At 40.1% G+C, this 18,658-nt stretch overlaps 1 protein-coding gene across 6 annotated transcripts in view; it reads left to right on the top strand.

Moving 5' to 3' along the window:
• Positions 1-18,658, top strand: part of ncoa2 (nuclear receptor coactivator 2) — a 154,507-nt gene that overhangs the window by 108,720 nt on the left and 27,129 nt on the right. For 5 of the 6 annotated variants that reach the window (XM_007886931.2, XM_042332452.1, XM_042332453.1 and 2 more), the window contains 2 exons: positions 14,773-14,850; positions 16,549-16,759. In XM_007886931.2, coding sequence (XP_007885122.1) covers positions 14,773-14,850; positions 16,549-16,759 — 289 coding nt within the window. The remainder of the gene's footprint in view (positions 1-14,772; positions 14,851-16,548; positions 16,760-18,658) is intronic. The other variant, XM_042332451.1, reaches the window with a different exon arrangement.

The following is an 18,658-nucleotide window of genomic DNA, read 5'->3' on the forward strand; positions in this document are numbered from 1 at the left end:
AACTCCATCCCACCTTCCCTTCACCTCTCTTCCTCCCTTGCCTCCTTCAAGGCCGATCTCAAGACCCTCCTCTTCGATCATGCCTCTGTCGCCCTCCCACCTCTCTGCCTTCCCTCACCCCTCCCCCATGCTCGGGTCCTGACCCCTGACTGTCCAGCCCCTTGGGACATCCTCCCAGCATGAAAGGCGCTCTATAATTGTAATTTTGTTGTTGTTGTTGTTGCAGGGCTGAAATTAGATGTTGGAGCTGTGATGTAGCCCTTTTTGAAATGTCCTCTAAAACCTAATAGAGCAGGGAACTTCAAATGTGCGTAGCAGGGGATCTCCTACATCAGCAATTTTTTTATTTACATAGTTCAGTGGAAAGGATAGTAACTTTTTTAAAATGGCTACTCTTGATTTACACTGAACAAATGGATTTCACAGCAGACTACACTTGCACGAAATGAGCATTTTTTGTGAAATATAAATGTTAATTTCCATACACTTAGTCACAAGAGACGCACCATTAGTTATTGCATTATTGGTTGTATTAAAAGACTAAATTACGATATGAACCTTCTATATCGGCATAATTCATTTCTCCACAAGTTTGAAAATGTAAATTACTGCTACAAGTTGCTAGAAACTTAGTCCCAAAATAGGTCCAGAATTTTGCAGTATTTCCAGTTTTCAAATGGAGTCATGACTGTATTGTGCCACAAACTCCTCTTATTGGGTGGTTCACAGCACAGTGGGTGGATGACTTCAGGCTAATGCAACAATACTGTAGGCGTGCATCATGAATGATTCAAGCTGCAATGATCTTGCCCACTGTTTTGGTGGCTCAAACCTACATTTAAGTTCCACGTGATGAAGTTTAGATAGCATTAATTTATGCTGGGTTCAGTTTAGACTATTGGTACTAAAACATCCCCGTCACCACGCTTAACTCTCACTGCACTATTTACTGCTGATTCCTGTCCTGGACCAGAGGTCGGGTGCTTAGGAATGATATCAAAACAGCATATTTGGTGACTTTGGATGTATTGTCACAGGGTTGTGTGTGCTACGTGGTTGTCGCTCAAACTGGGGCTGATAAAGAAAGCATGAAAATTGAGACCGACATCCATTTGTTTAGCAAACTCGTTGTGCCACCGCCTCTGTTACCTCTGTTATGATCCTAGTACAGAAATGTATCTGTGAGAAGGATGATAGTGTTGCTTAGCATGCTGAATGTCATCAACATATGTAATATCACAACGTGTGCAATATAATTCCATCTGTTACATAATTTGCCTGTTAATTACTTGGTGCTCCACATATGTCTCGTGGCACTGGGTAGAGGGGTAAAATGAGCTGTCATAAAGTAGATTGGCCTGCCTTCTTTCCAAAAGTGTGTTCGACTGAAGATAAAAGATCCAGCAGTATTTTTACGTCATTTATGTTATCGACCCATCTATTGCAATTAATCAAATTTTATAAATGGCTCTCTCTTTATGACCACATATCATGTGGATACATTTTCTATTCACCTTTCAAAGTAAAACAATTGTCTGAATTTGAATGGTTAATGTTTGACATGATTGCAAGTGTGAGAGATGATGCTTGAACTATTGGACTGCCATTAGCTATGGGGAATTCCAGCTCCCTGGGCCAGTTATTTAATAGCTTGTTTTTCTTTTCTCAGTTGCAATGAGGCATTTATTTATTATTGCGGCATCAAAGATTCCAAATTAGAGGCATTGATGCATTATAAAATAATAATCCTTACATTTGGTGTAGCATCTTTCAAGTAGAGTGGTGTCTCAAACCACTAGACAGGATTTACTCTAAAGTGACTAGTTGTAAGCAAACACGGTGGCCAATTTTTGCACAACAGTGTGCCCTACAAATGGCCATAAAGTGAATCACCATTTTTTAATTTGAGGCTAGATTGCTGGTCAAGATACCCAGAGAAACTCCCTTCACTTTTTGAATAGTATCATGGGATCTTTTAACATTTACCTGAACACGCAGATGGGACTTTCGTTTCAATATCTGATCGAAGGACAGTACCTCCAACAATACAATATACCCCAGCACTGAATTGGAGTGTCAGCCTAGGCTATATGAGTTCCAAGTCCCAGTGTGTAGATGTGAAAGGCACTATACAAATGTAATGTTGTTGTTGTTGAACGCACAACCTTCTGACTCCGAGGCAAGAGTGCTAACAAATGAGCCAGGCTGACCATGAATTATAATTATCGTCTTGTGCATTGCTTCTGGAGGAGATTGCAACAACTGGTATGTGGATAATCATCATCCTTTGCGAATGCTTGATTGTATTATAAATCGTTTGTGAGCTCAACTGCCTAAATAATGGCAGTAGAGGCGGAGATGTGCCTGAATATCACAGGTTTGCTCCGAACCCTTTTTAGGATTCTGCTAACATTATTTGGAATACAGTAGGTCACAGAGGCTGTCGGCTTCGATGATGCCTTTGAACAGTTTCTTGCAGTTCCTGTATGAAACGCACAGCAGGTGCTATCTCATATATTGTATGATACTTTCTGTCCTTGTATTGGATACAATATGCTAAACGCAGATGTCATTGCACGTGCGGCACTGACTTTTTCCATTGAGTCTGATCTCTTGTAATCCGAAAAAATAGGATTTCCATCTCAAAAAATGGTTTGGGGGAAATTCAATGCCAAAAAACCTGGCCATTTTACACTAGCAATTGCTTTCAGAGGCAGCAACAACTTGCATCACACTGTGTCCTTCACGCAGGGTCTCTAGAGGCAACTTGTAGGTAAAAGCGATACTAATTGAAGCTGTGCATTTTTTTCTTTGGATGAAAAGACAACCAACAGGCTTGAACTGTTCATTGCAGGTCTGTCTTCATACATCATGAAAAATCTGGGTCAAAGCATGCTAATTATTATTGCAGATTTGGGCTGCCTTTTGGTGTTGCTGCTAGTACTTTTAGATCACCTAATTCATCATAAATGGATAGAATCGTACTATCAACCAGATTTAAATATTTTTGACTTGTGCAGTCTAATAGGGTATGACACAGTTATTTCGATGTTACTTATCACTGCATTGTTATTCTCGCATTACTGAAATGTATTTTTTTTAACAAATTTAAAGTTAAAATGTTAGTTTTGTCCCTTGTATCCTCCTCCTCCCATGCCTCGTGTTCTGATTAGCTAACTCCTCATAGAATGGGGATTGAACCTGGGACCTTCCTAATCTGTATTGGCTCAGTTTCATATTGGGCAATGGCTTTACCAGCTGAGCCCTCAGTTTTGTAATTCTATTTGCAGATATAGATAAATGCCAGAATCAGTCAAGTCCTTTGTTTACATTGGTTTCTAAAGCTTGCCTTCCATTGCAGAGCAATGAATAAATAGACTCGTTCACCTCAACAAGTTTTTGATATTTAAATGTTTGAGAGTTTGAAAGTTTATAGTTTAATATATATGTTTTTTAATATTGAAACTGGCAGCACTAACATATTTGTACTTTTGAGTCCTTTGCATTGTGCAGTGAAAACAATTAAAACTACAGGAGCTACTAAGACAATTAGGAACAGGAATCCTGACTAATTATTTCTCGCTCTACATATCCCAGGGGTGCTGAGGCCAATTGCAGGACTAACACAGCTAAGATTAGCTAGCCCTCTGGGGACTTGAACCTTGGATCCTCTGGGTTTCCATGGCTCAGTTTCACACTAAGCATGGCTTTACTAACTCATCTCATCCAACAAGGGACATACAAAATGTTTCATTTTGTAAGATTATTTTTGATTGAAGAGAGAGTTCAGAATATAAATAACTCCTTGCCTCTTTTAATTTTATCTTAGTGCACTGTAGATCATTATGCATCAGGTCAGTGTTTCCTCATGTTCCTACAATAAACCATTTGTGAGTTTTGTCCCTCCATCTTTCCTTCTCTCCTTCTGTTCTGATCAGCTGACTCAGGACAGATTTGGGGATCAAAACTGGGACCTTTGTAATCTGAGGACTCATTCAAGCCATTGCCCAACGTTAAACTGATCTAGCATAGATTATGAAGGTTCCAGGTTTTATCTTTTGTCTGTGTTGAATTAGCTAATCAGAACACAAAGAGGGAAGGGGGATAGTATACGGAAAAAAAAACAGTAATTTTAATTAAACATTGTTCAAATAATACATCTCAGTAACAACAAATCGAGGAATTGTTGAAGTGACATACAATGACTTATTATTATCGTGAAAAAATAGTGAAATAGTTTATATTCTGACCTCAATAGCTCTGTGGCTAACGCTATTCAAAACACTCAGCTGATCTGTTTCAACTTCTTACCTTCTCCAAACCATTGCTACCAAGAACCACTTAAATTGTGGGCTCTGAGTCTCTAGCTTGTCATGATGGAAGATTATGTTCAGAGCTCTTGGCTGCACATTATTCTTTCTAATGCCAAATTAAAATATACTCATGGATTTATGATAACGTGCTATAAGCACTCCAAGACACTACCCTGTGTGAAGGGAGCTACATAAGTACAAGTTGTTGTTGGTTGTATATCACGTGCAAGGATTATCATGTTTGAAGTGTCTTAAAGTTTCGCAGCAATTGCTGTTGAATGTAGTGACTAATTATAGGCAAATGGCACAGCCAATTTATGCACAGCAATGTCCCTCAAACAGCCAGGAGATTAATTGGCAGCTGCAGTTTAATGCAGGTAAATGTGAGATGCTACCTTTTTGGGGAGAGAGACATGGAAGTATAACCTGATAGCTAAAACAATTGAAACAGAGAAATCTGTGGGTACCAATTCATAGATCACTGAAGGTGGGATTGCAGGTACAGAAAGCTCTGAAGAAGGTAAATGGCATTCTGAGATTAGTAAATGGGTTATTGAATGTAGAAATCGGGAATTGTGTTGGAATTGTGTATAAAGTTTGTTCGGCCACAGTGTTAAGGATGTCTTTAGTTTTGGGCTCTCCATTACAGAACGAACGGATACTTAGAGATGGAGGGGTGCAGCCCAGATTCACTAGAATGTCTGGTATGAGAAAATATACATGCAAATCGACACTATTATAATGAAGCAGGTGAGGGACCACAAAATAAGAATCCACATTGTAGATGAGTGTTGTAGTGCTGCCACTGGCCAAATATTCTGGGTTTGTCAGGGTTGCCACTGAAGTCAGAGCTGTGTTGCACCTGCTCAATATACTCTGGAAGCAGGATATATAGCATTTCCATTTAGTCCGATCTCATGGTATTCCAACATTATTCCCAAACCAGCAATGCACTGAATCTATACCGGGATCACACTGCAAGGAGAGAATCTGGTACATTAGGGCTTTTGACGCTGGAGTAGAGGATATAGAGAGGGGATATTGTGCCTGAAAGGGTGGTGGTGGAAGCCGATTTGATATCAACTTTCTAGAGAGAAGTAGATAAATATTTGGGGAGGACAAATTTGTAGGGCTATGGGGAAAGAACGGGAGAGTGGGATTAATTTGGACAGCTCTTTCAAAGAGCCGGCACGGACACGATGGGCCTAATGGCTTCCTTCTGTACTGTATGATTCTATTGTATAGATGTTTTAAAATAGTGAAGGAGAAGAGATAGAGAGAAACTATTATGCAGATCTTTTAAAATACTGAAGGAGCATGACAGGCTAGATGCGGAGGGTCAGGGGGGCGACTTTTCGTTGAGTAATCAATGACAAAGGGGTCATAGTTTCAACAACAACTTGAATTTATATTGCATCCCTCACACAGGGTAGCATCCCAGAGCGCTTGATAGTGGCGGAGCATGACGCTGAGCCGGGTGGAGGGGGAGTTGACCGTAGGCATAGTTGAAATGGAAGGTCTTCAGTCACGACCTGAAGATGGGAAGGGAAGACGGAGGGATAGAGGAAGTGGGTTCCAGAGTTTCGGGGCATAGTGGCTGAAAATGTGGCCGCCGATGGTGGAACGGAGGGTATTAGTGACATGCAGGAGGCTGGAGCCAGTTGAGCGGAGGCTGTGGGTTGGGAGAGTAAGCAGGCCGGAGAGGTAGGGCATGAAGGGATTTGAAAACGAATGTGAAGATCTTGATATCGATCCGTTTGGCGATAGGGATCCAGTGGAGCCTGGCTACAACTAGTGTGATGGGGTTTGTTAGAAATATTAGGAGTGAAATTAGAAGGAATTCTTCTGTTCAATTTTTTTCTGTTTTCATGTATCCAAGTCACAAATTGGGTTTGATTTTAACTTCTTGTGCGTGACTTTTCATGGTAAATACTGAACCTGGTAATAGACTGTTACATGACGAGCCAAATATCTAGTGCAGCCCATGTAATGAGTGGTCTCTGCTGGTGATGGTAGTGATAGCTTACATCCAGGGGGTTGAAAGCAGCCATTTAACTGCTTGATGTACATTGAAATTACAATTCAGGGATATCTTGGCAAATTAACTGGCGATGTTTCAATCTGGCAGTGATCTCTTAAAGCAAACTGATGCAGATCCCCATTTCACTCCCAAAACGGTGTATACTTCATCTTGGTTTCAGTCCCAACTTGAATTAGACGTTTATCCAATAAATACAGCAATCACTGAAATGCAAAATATGAAATCAGCTAATAGTCTTGACATTATGGTTGCAATTGTATTTTTTTCAAAGATTTGACTTGATTTGTTTTTCAAATTTTGTACAAAAGCTGGTCATATGCATAATGGAAATTCTGTGAACTTCGGATTAATTTGGCAGAATGATTTTTAGATGATCTGGCTTCTTGTATTTAAGTGGGAATTGTATTTGTGTATAGGCTCTCTGGGTTATTTCTGTCATTGCTGTTTGTATGTCCCTGATTTTATCATTCTTTATCTCAGTCATCCATTTTAATGTTTATTGCCTAGTATGATACTTTGCCCGGAGATTTGCCAAATGTTTGTTGGCCTGACTTCTCTGGCTGTAATCAATCCAACTGAGTCTTTAGCTGAATTGAAAAGCCCTTCGGGGGGCCACTTCAGAAGCATATACTTCAAATTTGCTCTCTCGTTAACAAACTGCCTATCTCTGTTTCTCTATGATCTCTGCATCTTAATTTTGTTTTAAATGGGTCAGCTTTATTTTATGAATAAAGTGGCAATGTAAATAAAATGGCACAAAGGTTTGCTGTTTCACATTCATATTAACCGCAGAGACATTCTTTAAATAGCTTCACTGATCAAAGACCTGAAGCCGAAACTAAACTGCAGTTGAAGTTTTGGAATCGAATCAAACCAGTGGTTGCTTGCAATATATTGAAAGGGCGGCCTTGAGTGTGTTTGTTTAGATTATTAGATTGGTGATTTGTGTACTCCTAAACTAAGGAAAAGTAAATATAAGGCCCTCTTGTTTGGAAGTTTATTTTAATAACAATTTAATTTGAATCAAATTCTGTGAGACAAAGCACCTAACACACCAAGGGTTAAATTGACTACACATCCCATAAAAAATGTAAAGTCTAAAATTGTTGTGGCTATTTCATTCTGTTTCACTCTCATGTACACAAACAGTGTTACTGTTAACAGTAACATGAACCATGTTGATGTGTGTGTATTAAATGGCCAACTTGGGAGCAATGAGATATGTGAAAATAAGAAAACTCAGAATATCTGGAAGTATTTAACATACTGGCCTGGCTGTCACCTTTTCTCTACTACACTCTTGTGAATTCCAGCTGGATATATCACTCAGTTATTCGAGTCGTGTGTCAAGAAAGGCCTCGCTGACAAAGAAGCTCTCTGTGCATGTGTGTGCACACAGCAAATGTACGTGGCCTTGAATAATTCCTTCGTAGATTTACTGAACCAGATTAATGACTGCAGCAATGGAATGAGCTTTCCATACAGTTAAGCGCAATGTAAAAAAGAATAAATCTTACAACACCGGTTTATACATACAATGCAATTCTTTCTCCTTACATTTGCAGTTTTTGAAGTACATTTGATATTCAAAACTATCCAGAAATTTTCACTTTTGAATTGTACTGATGTTTGTTGGGTAAGGTCCTTAAGAGTTGTGTTGGGACTCTTAGCACATGTTTTAACCGTGCAACAGAGATCAGAAACTGGCTTCTTAGAAAATTGTAAAAGAGTTGTTAATCCTGAAGAAATTGGTTCATTCCGCTTGCTAACCCAAACCAGAACATGTACAATTGTTCGTCACCTGCATATAAAATATGCAAGCAGAGTTAACGAACACTAACTAGCTCAGTGCCTTTGGGTTGCAACTGAGCATTGGAACACTACCTTTCTATCACTGAGTCTCAGCTTCATGTTTTAAACCTGTGTGATTCTCAAGAGGTTCAGATGCACTAATGAATACATTGTTGAGATTCAGTTGAATTCAGCAAAAAAAATCATTCCTGGGGTGGAGAAACTATGTTCCAGGGTACTTAAATCAAGGAAGAGAATTGAGAATCAGTGATGTTCTCAGACAGGGAATCTTTCTTTAAAGATACTTAACAGGAAACAGGATAGAACAAGTAAAGTTGGAACAATACTTAATATACGCCAAGCCAGCAGGACAAAGAAGCACAGGTTCAAGATTGTGGAGAGCCAATTTTAGACTGATATCAGGAAGTATTTCTTCAACCAGGGCAATCAACAGCTGGAACAAGTTAAAGTTGTCTTGGCTGCTTCTCGGATTCCTAGGAAACTGTTATACACTTAGGAAAATGTAGGGTTCGTATTGTGGAAAACCGTGATCAATTAGGCCGAAGGACATTTTTATCCACACATCCTGTCAATGCTCATACGGTAGCTTGTAATTTTCTTGCCAGCAATGAGATGTGATGGATTACATGAGATTTATCCAGTTCTGATATTTATCAGTTCTTAGTTGTGATGATGATAATAATTATCTCTGCATTCATGTCGGGTGGTTGTCTCAAAGTTCTACACAGGAGTTAGTGTGAAGTAGAGTGATTGTGTATTTGTAGAGGAAGACAAATTTGTGCACAGCAATGTCCCACAAACACCCTTGAAACAATGAACATATTTTATAGCCATACTTGCATGAAGCATGACTTGCAGGCAAACTTGTATAAGTTGGATCTTATACGACTAACTCATAACAGTAAACATGTACCTTGTTTCTGCGCTTGTTTCAACTGAGTACGCTTCTGCATATGCAGTACTTCACCACTGCAGCACATGCAGTGACGGGTCAAGGCTTTGGTTCCCGCACTTGTTTCAAGCATATTCGTATTTCAATGCAGCTGGTAAGTGCAGTAGGGGTGTTACGAGTTCGGAGATGAGTTGGATTGGATTAAGGATGTATTTGGGACCAAGAAACTGTTATGATTTAGCCATTTCTTCAATTTATAAAATATGACTAGTTCAAAGAAATCTTAAGGAAACTATAGAAAACTGAATGGGACTCGAATACATGTACGACTTTAGCGATTTATATGATTTATAAAGGTAAGACATGGGTGAGTTTTAACCTAATTGATTTTGGAAGCTGGTCAGAGGACGACTGATAGTAAATAAGTGTTGATCTGGATATATAATTGGACTAAATTTTTGAACTCCTTAAGTCTGTTAAGGCTGGTCTTGTAGAGGTTGTAAAAGAGTTGTATTATACTAAAATGTGTCCTCGACCTTGTAAAAAAAATTCTAAATATGTAATTTAATAATAATAATCCTTGCATTTGATATAGCGCTTCTCACGTCTTCTAGATGTCTCAAAGCGCTTCACAGAATATACTGTAAAGTGAATTGACCGTATATTTGTGGGCGAAACGCAGCAGTCAATTGCGTACAGCAGTGTCCTACAAACAGTCATGGATTAAAAATGACCAATTTATTATTGTTTTGGAGGGATTATTATTAGGCATTTGTTACTGACTAAAATGCATGGCAGAAACTGTAATTAAGTTAATTAATTGATGCTGGAAACCAAATTAGCTGGGCCATCTACCAACTTTACAGAATCATTGAATGTTGCAGCACAGAAATGGGCCATTTGGCCAGTCGAGGCTGTGCTGTGCTGGTGTTTTTCTCCATACCAAATCAAATTCCACGGACTGCATGATTTCCATGCCCTTTAATATTCATTTCAAAGCATCTATCTAATTTCAGCTTAAACACATTTTTGAACTCTGCTTCAACTAGTTTGCGGCAGATTCCACATTCCAAACCCGCTCTGTGTAAAGAAATATTTTTAACCATTTAATTCCTTCTTGCAATTATCTTAAATTTCTGATCACTTGTTGCTGACGGAAATTGGCTCTTGCAATTACTTCAGGAGAACTCTCCTCATTTGCTTATAAGATGGGGTCCCTGTGCACCTGGATTGATTGAGTCCGATACATGGACTGAATTAATATGCTCTCCACACATTAAGGCTAGTTTCAGGGGTGTCGGGTCTTTCCCGATGTCTCTTCCTGTGAACGCGTGTGATGCGCAGAAACACTGCTAATGTCATTTCCTGTGCATGCACACGGTTGGAGGAAATCATCATAATAATAATCTACGTTTTAAGAGATTGGATTTAGCCGACCTCATTATAATGGGAGTTGTACTGAATTTGCTTATTGAAGGTGAGCAACGTAGTGCAGGACTCTCTCTGCAGTAGGTGGAACCACAGGAGAGCATTTATAAACCCAGATTTTCTCATCTAAATTTGGGCCAGGATGTAATCTGTAGGATAATCTCCTGTAGGTATGCTCTTTTGCCAGACGGACTAAATTGATCTATGAAGCAAAGGGAAGGGGGGAAAACTAATATATACTACAATAGCAAGTATGCCTATCATCTCACCTTTGCACCAGCCTATTTATTATGCATTAGAATTTTGATGTATTGCAATGCATACACCTGGGTTTGCAACATCAATTGCACAAAACAACAACAACTTGCATTTACAAAGCGCTCTTCACAAGGGTAGGTTCTTGGAGAAGGTGATTGTAAACACGGTCGAAGAGGAAGCTCTTCAGTTGTGATCTAAAAGAGGGGAAGGAGGGGACAAGACTGAGGGATTGAGGAAGAGAGTTCCAAAGTTTTGGGGAGTAATGGCTGAAAGAGCAGCCGCCGATGGTTGAGTGGAAGGCATGAGGGACGCGCAGGAGGCCAGCCGAGCGGAAGCAGTGAGTAGTGGAGTGGGGAGAGAGGAGGTCAGAAAGGCAGGGAGATGCCAGGGCATGAAGGGATTTATAGACTAGTGAGATGATCTACTGGACAATAGCCAGCTCTGGAACAGTTTGGATCGGCTGTACTGTGGTCCATCAGAGCATGACAGACTACACTGTGATCAGTTTTGCTTCAATGTTTTCAACTCTTGTGGAATCTTTCTACGTAATACATGCCTTGAATCAACGCTGTAATTACAGATCTCTTCCCGCCTTCGTTCTTACATAGGAGTTTGGAAGCCAATATACAATACCCTTTGCCTTGTCACTGTGTTCCTTCAGTTGTAATGTTCACTTCAGCTTTATAGCAGTGAGATTTCCTGGTTTTGTGCTGTTGCCCTGAAGCTTTCTTTGTGCTGCACACTGTGCCCATTTTTGTTTCCTAAATGTACTAATGGCCTTGATAACTGCTCTTTACTGGGTCATTTGTTGATTGGTTACTGAAATATACCTAACCATAGTCAGCATAGACTGCTCCAAAGGAAGCTTGTGGCGTTTCCTCTATTCAGGAAAAGAGCCACTAAAACACTGCCCAATTTCAACTTTGAAAGCCAAAACACCTGTCGAGGTGTTCCTTTTTTCTATAGAATTCCCACTCCCTATCACATGATCCACTGTTCCCACTGGTGAAGCGATTGGCGCAGAGCGTTTTATCCTTCAATTTTCTTCCCTCCTCCTGCTCTTCATGCATCCTGGTGGGATTAATAACAGATTCTGACCTCGCTCGTACCAGGCTCTGCACACCCATCATCCCAGTCCTCGCCATGCTCCACTGTCTCCCTCACTCTCAGCAGATCGATTTCAAGCTCTTCACCCACCAAACTGTTTGTGGGACACTGCTGTGTGCAATTGGCTGCCGCGTTTCGCTCACAAATATACAGTCAATCCACTTAACAGCATAATCTGTGAAGCTCTTTGAGACGTCCAGAAGACGTGAAAAGCGCTATATCAAATGCACGGATTATTGTTATTATTATCCTTCCTTGTGGCAGTACTTCTCCCAAAGTGTCTATTTGCTTGCGAAATAGTCACTAGACCTCATTAAAAATCTTGTGAAGCACTTTGAGATGTTTAGACATAATAATAAGTTGCTATATTAAAGGATTATTTGACCATACACAACTGATATTGTCCTCACCCACCCAATCTTCATGTTTGTACACTCTCCAGTGAAGATCACTGAATAATAATGGAGAGCAGGAGCCCCAAATGATTTTCTCAGTCGCCCCCATTCTCTCCTTGCTGCTGCCTGGGTGACATCAATTCATTTAGCACCGACCAGGCATCAAATCCTGCCTTATTATATTAGTGTCTTTATCAACTGAGCCAGGGGTAAGGTTTATTTTCTACGCTATGCTTTGGAATTCCTAACTACTGTTCTCTGAAAATGGATGTGCTTTGGCAGGAAATTATATGGATCTTTTTAAGAAACGGACAGTTGTGGAGTCCTGTAGCTCAGTGGTTAGAGCACTTGCTTTGCAAGCGAGAGACCTGAGTTCAATTCCAGGCAGGGCGAAACCTTGGGCAAGTTTCCTTACTCCACACAGAGCCTAATAATAATCCCTCCAAAACTAAAAACAATAATTAACTTGGTCATTTTCAATCTACGACTGTTTGTGAGACATTGCTGTGCGCAATTGGCTGCCGCGTTCGCCCACAAATATGCAGTCAATTCACTTTACAGTGTGTTCTGTGAAGCGCTTTGGGACGTCCTCCAGACGTGAAAAGCGCTATATCAAATGCGAGGATTATTATTATTATTATTATTATTCCCACATTACCTGTATCTCGTACCTTTCTAATCTCAATAATGGCAGAGTGCAAGCCAAACAGTTATGGCCTGTGCGGTGTTGTGACTTGTATAGAATTGTGAAGTTCAATTTTAAATGAAGTTCAGTTTTATTAAATGCTTTTGTTTTTAATATCCTGTTAAACTACAGCAGCACACATCCCTCTTTACAACAAAAGATCCATTATGTACTGTTTTATAAACTTCCTATATAAGGTGTTGAATATTTTCCTGTACTCAGCTTGTTACTAAGTCCAGGTCTGTTATAACATGTGGTGAGGGGAGAGTCCTTAAAACGAAACTAAGTTCTAATGCATTATAACAACAACAACTTGCACTTATTAGCGCCCTTCACGCGGGGTAGTGTCCCGGGTGCTTCGTGGCCGCTTGCACTTGCTTCTGAGTTTGTCGTACTAGTCACTAATATTACTGAGCCCTGCATCATGTTAAGGAAACTAGCACGTCAGCACTAATTCCTCTTACAATCATTTCTTGTGTTTGATAGAAGCAGGTAATCATGATTCCAAAGGTCTACCGTGTTACTTTGTTTATTGTTGCTATTGTGATACAGTACTACCTCTACTATACTACCATTCGCATAATGTCAGATCTGCATCACACTCATTACCTTTTGGAACCATTTCCATTGCAACATTTAAAAGGGAATTGAATAAATACTTGAAGAATCAGATACAAACGGGATGGTAATAGAATACTTATCTTCACTGTGAAACCAGCACTACGCAAGCAAAGTCAAATAATACTGAAATTTATCTAATTTTTTTTTACCCCTCACCTCCCACATACACCACACTATTCCTACACGAGATAAAGCAAGAGAAAAATGTTTCACTGTTGTAAAAAAATAATGAATAATTGGCAATGGGCATAAAATCGTGTAGTTTTATGGTTTATGGTCTTTAATTCCTTATAGAACTATAGAAATGTATGACACAGACGAAGGCCATTCAGCCCATAGCATCTGTGCCAGCTCCCTCAAGAGTAATTCTTTCAGACCAATTTAGCTGCTGCCCCTAGACCTTTTTAAGGTATCTGTCTCATTTGCTCTTGAAAGTCAATATGGATTTTGCCTCAACTACTGCTCCCAGTAGGGCATTCTGTCCTGTAGTTCACTTCCAGAGATCTGTGTGCATGTGAAATTTTAAAATGTCAACATACAGTAAACTCTGGATAACTCGACCCTGCCTTAACTAATCCCTATCATTTAAGTTGTCATATCGCTAATATCCTCACTGCTTCCCATATAAACTATTGATAAGGGGCACTCGGAACTCCACTTAACATTTAACTCATCGCATTTGTAGAAATGTTTGTAAGTATTCCAATCTAAAATTGATCAGGTAACTATCCTGTGACTGGTGTGGATGCTTGGGTTGCCAGCTCTGGTTGGACGTATTCAGGGAGGAATGGTTGCTATTGTAAAATGAGACAGCACTGACTTTACAGTAGCATTGTAAAGTATCGTAAAGTCCTAATAATGTCCCGAAATCTCGAATTCGCTATGATTTTTCTCCCGGGTTACTCGTAGTAGTGTCTGGGAGATTAATCTTGAGTTCCTGGAGACTCCAGGACTATCTGGGAGGGTTGGCAACTACAGTGGGTCCTCGTCGGAGTTTGTCATGCTCATATTTCTGCAGTGAGAGGGTGCTGGCTGAGCGAGCAAGATAGAGCGGCCTGGGGGGATAGGGTGAGGACCAACAGCTAACTTCAGATAATTCATCGCTGGATCTTTTTCACTTCGAGTGATGAATTTTCCAGAGTTCACTGTAATGTATACATTGACTGCATTTCCTGTCAAAATAACCTATATTCTTTGTCTCAAATTCAATACATCTGCAGCTCCTACATCACAAATCCGATGTTCCTTCAGCTCCTAAGTTGCACAGCATCTTGAAACAGAAATGCAGCACCACAACGGTAAGCATAATTGCAATTATTCACTGTCTTGTGCGTACAATAAACGGTAACTATGTCAGTAAATTATACAGCCATTATTTCAAATGAGGATAACCAATGTCATCTTAAACTGTCAAGACTAGGTTTTTGCAGTTTATGTCACCATAGATTCATAGACAGTACAGCTCAGAAACAGGCCATTCGGCCCATCCTGTCAGGCTGGTGTTTATACTCCACATGAGTGTCTGTCCTGGATTCACCCCTGGTCATGTATCCTGGCTTCTTCCCCATATCCTTCAACTTTATTTTTTCTGTCTCTTTTTAAATTTGTACATGGTTGCCACCCCAACAACCAACTGCGGCAGAGAATTCCACACTCCTTCCACTCTCCGTTCTGGATCTCCCAGTTCTGTTTGTAAAACCATGATTTCTAGTTCAAGAACCCCACTCTCCCAGAAATGATCTTTCCCTGTCCGCCCTATCTAAGCCACAGATATCTTTACAGCTCTGTCATATCCCCTCTCAGCCTTCTGCGCTCCAAAGAAAAAAGTCTATCGAGCCTTTTGACAAACTGCATTTTCTCATTCCAGGCAACATCCTGGTGAATCTTCTCTGTACTGCCTCTAGTGCTTAACATCTTTCCTTCCTATAATGAGGAACCCCAAAACTGCACATCGTACTCCAACCATTGTTTTGTATCAATTCAACACAATCTATCCTTATACTCTCTTCCAAGCTATAAATCCAAAAATCCCATTGGCTTTTTTTAAATGGCTTTATCCAGCTGGGTCACTACCTTCAGTGGCATCTGAATCTGCACTACTAGTCTTCTAGCCCTTTAAGATTTATCTCCTCTAAGTTATAGGTAAGTTTCCTTACTCCACACGCCTAATAATAATCCCTCCAAAACTAAAAACAATAATAAATTGGTCATTTTCAATCTACGACTGTTTGTGGGACATTGCTGTGCGCAATTGGCTGCCGCGTTTGCCCACAAATATACAGTCAATTCACTTTACAGTGTATTCTGTGAAGCGCTTTGGGACGTCCTCCCGACGTGAAAAGCGCTATATCAAATGCAAGGATTATTATTATTATTATTAGGTTCCTCCTATGTTCTCCTCCCAAAATGAACTACCTCACATTTTTTTCATTAAACTTTATTATCTGCCATTTGTCTGCCCGTTCAGCCATCCTATCAATATCTACATGTATTTTGATCCTCCTCTGTATTTACTATTCTCACTATCTTTGTATCATCTGCAAACTAAGATTTTTCCCACAAATCCTAGATACAAATCATTTATATACAGGATGAAACATAGTGGTTTCAGATATTTGATTATGGTCATGTAATTCACTGAAGAGCATTTACTTTGCATTGAACACGTAGCTGCCACTGTGTTTTCACTAAGTGAAATAATACCTGTAACATCATCCAAGAGTGGTACTTTCTTGGAGTGGGACACCAGTCTATCTTTTTAAATTTCTCAAAATTTGAGTGATCTTGAAAAGTATATTTTAATGATACACCAACCAGTTCTACCTTTGTTTAGCTTTACACCCACATGGCTTTAAACTCTGTTGGTGTACTATAAATAAAAAAAATTAGTTTACAAAAGAGTTTTTAAAACTGGGGACAAAAGTTTAGTTCCTCTTAAAACCCGATCAGGCTTGAACATACAGTTGACAGGCAATTAATTGCCTTGTTATTAACAGATCAGCAGTGACTTGGATAACTTAGAAGAAATTCTTGATGACCTGCAGAACAGTCAGTTATCGCAGCTTTTCCCAGACCCGAGGACAGTGCCTGGCAGTGGACCAGTCGACAAACAGAGCATCTTCCAAGACCTTCTGCAAATTGGCAGTGAAAGTGGCTCTGGACCATCTCTTGGAACACAGAAACCATTACCTGGGATGTTACAAAGCGGTAAGTTTTATTTTTTAAAGTTATTTCATTTAAATGGTTTTTCTATTTTAAAATGTGCAATTAGTAAATCCAGATTTAGTAACATTACAAGAAAAGAAGAAAACTAAGCTTGTGATAGTCCAGGAGGTAAATTCAATACCGAGTGTGGTAATAATCCACATGAAGGTTACAGATTCAATGGAATCGGCTAGTTGATCTCCCTACAATTGTTTGTGTGCATTGGTGTGAATATGTGTGAATGAGGATCGATTTTACTTGGGGTGATTCGCCCCTCACTTGAATAGCCTGCTGGTGCACACTTTCTAGAGTAACAGAAATGACCTTTTGGGTGAGGAAGGCATCTGTGCCTGTACCCCAAGTGTGAATCAGACAACAAAAACATGCATTTATATAGTGTCCTTCATGTAGGTTAATGTCTTGGAGTGCTTTACAGTGATTGGGTCAGATGCCGATCAGAGGAAGAGGGAGGTGACCATAGGCGTAGTTAAAAAAGAGGTTTTAAGATGGAACTTGAAGATCAATAGGAGACTTGAGGGAGAGAGTATCTAGAGGTTAGGGGCATAGAATTGGAAAGCCCACATTACAGAGGGAGTGAGCAGCGGAGTGTCACAGGAGAACATCAAAAAGATAGGGAGATGCTAGGGCATGTAGATGCTAGGGATTCATAGGTAAGGGAATCGATCCATTGGGAGATGGTGGAGCTTGGTGAGGACTGGAGTGATGGATATGGAGTTTGGAGCAGGTGAGGATGTGGGTGGCAGAGTTATAGTTGGTTGAAGTTTGTGGGCGGTTGAGTTAGGAATCAAAGTGAAGAGTTCATCTGAAAAGATTGGAAGGAGGAGAGAACGTTGAGGAGGTTGTAATACTCTGAGCCGTAGGATTTGTTGGCTTGGACAAAGTGTTAAATCACACATTTGTGATTTGAGGGTGACTCAGATTGCAGATCTATTTAAATATACAAAGCTGTTTATTTTTGACAGTATGAAGATCATTAGTCCTAACACTCAACTTGTGGTTAGGTTACTCACCTAACACATGAGTGTTGTTGAGAGCAATGCGCACGTTTGTGTGTGCATCCTTTGCTTATTAAACTATTAAACTTAAATTAGACAATAACAGCTGATTATATGGATATTCTCTTGACAACCCTCCCCCATTAAACCAAGTTTCTTTCTTCAGCTAAGTGTGCTTGGTATTTTTAATCATCTCTGCTGCTATCTGATATATGATGGAATTAATCAATTACATACAGTATCCCACATTTAAATCCCTCGATGGTCTTGCCCCACCCAACCTCGGCAGCCCATTTCACCTGTATCAACCTGGCTATTCCCTTTTCTCTGCCGACATTGGCCAACTCTATGCCCCTGCTTTATCAGCTCCACTATCATCAGGCAGGTTCTGTCAATTGGTGCCTGCTCTTTGGAACTCCATTTCTAGGTCCCTCAGACTTGCACCCTCCTTCCCCTCTTTCAAGGTAAGTCGCAACATGTACCTCTCTGACCATCTTTTCCCATCCTCAATGCCCTCCCACAAACTCCTTCCTCGACTCCGATGTCCAGCCAGGGCTTTGGGACATCCTCCTGACAAGAAGGGCTCTATATAAGTGTAATACTGTATTTTGAATCTAATGGGTTTTATAAAACAGCTAAAACAACTTGCATTTCCATAGTGTCCCCAAGTGTTTGCACGTTTTATACATTTCCACATTTAATCTAGTTTTAGTTTGCCACTTTCTAAAGTCCTACTCTTTTAGTTTGTACATGTCAGGGGGACTGATAGTTAGAATTGTGTACTTCCCTCTGCAATTTTTGGTAGTACCTTTCACTTCCCATAGAACAGCGTTTCATCCTTCTGTATACAATTGTTGTTGAAAAGTGCTCCATCCAGTGGCCTGTG

The sequence above is a fragment of the Callorhinchus milii genome, unplaced genomic scaffold, assembly GCF_018977255.1.
Source record: "Callorhinchus milii isolate IMCB2004 unplaced genomic scaffold, IMCB_Cmil_1.0 Scaffold2, whole genome shotgun sequence".
Taxonomy (NCBI): Eukaryota; Metazoa; Chordata; class Chondrichthyes; order Chimaeriformes; family Callorhinchidae; genus Callorhinchus; species Callorhinchus milii.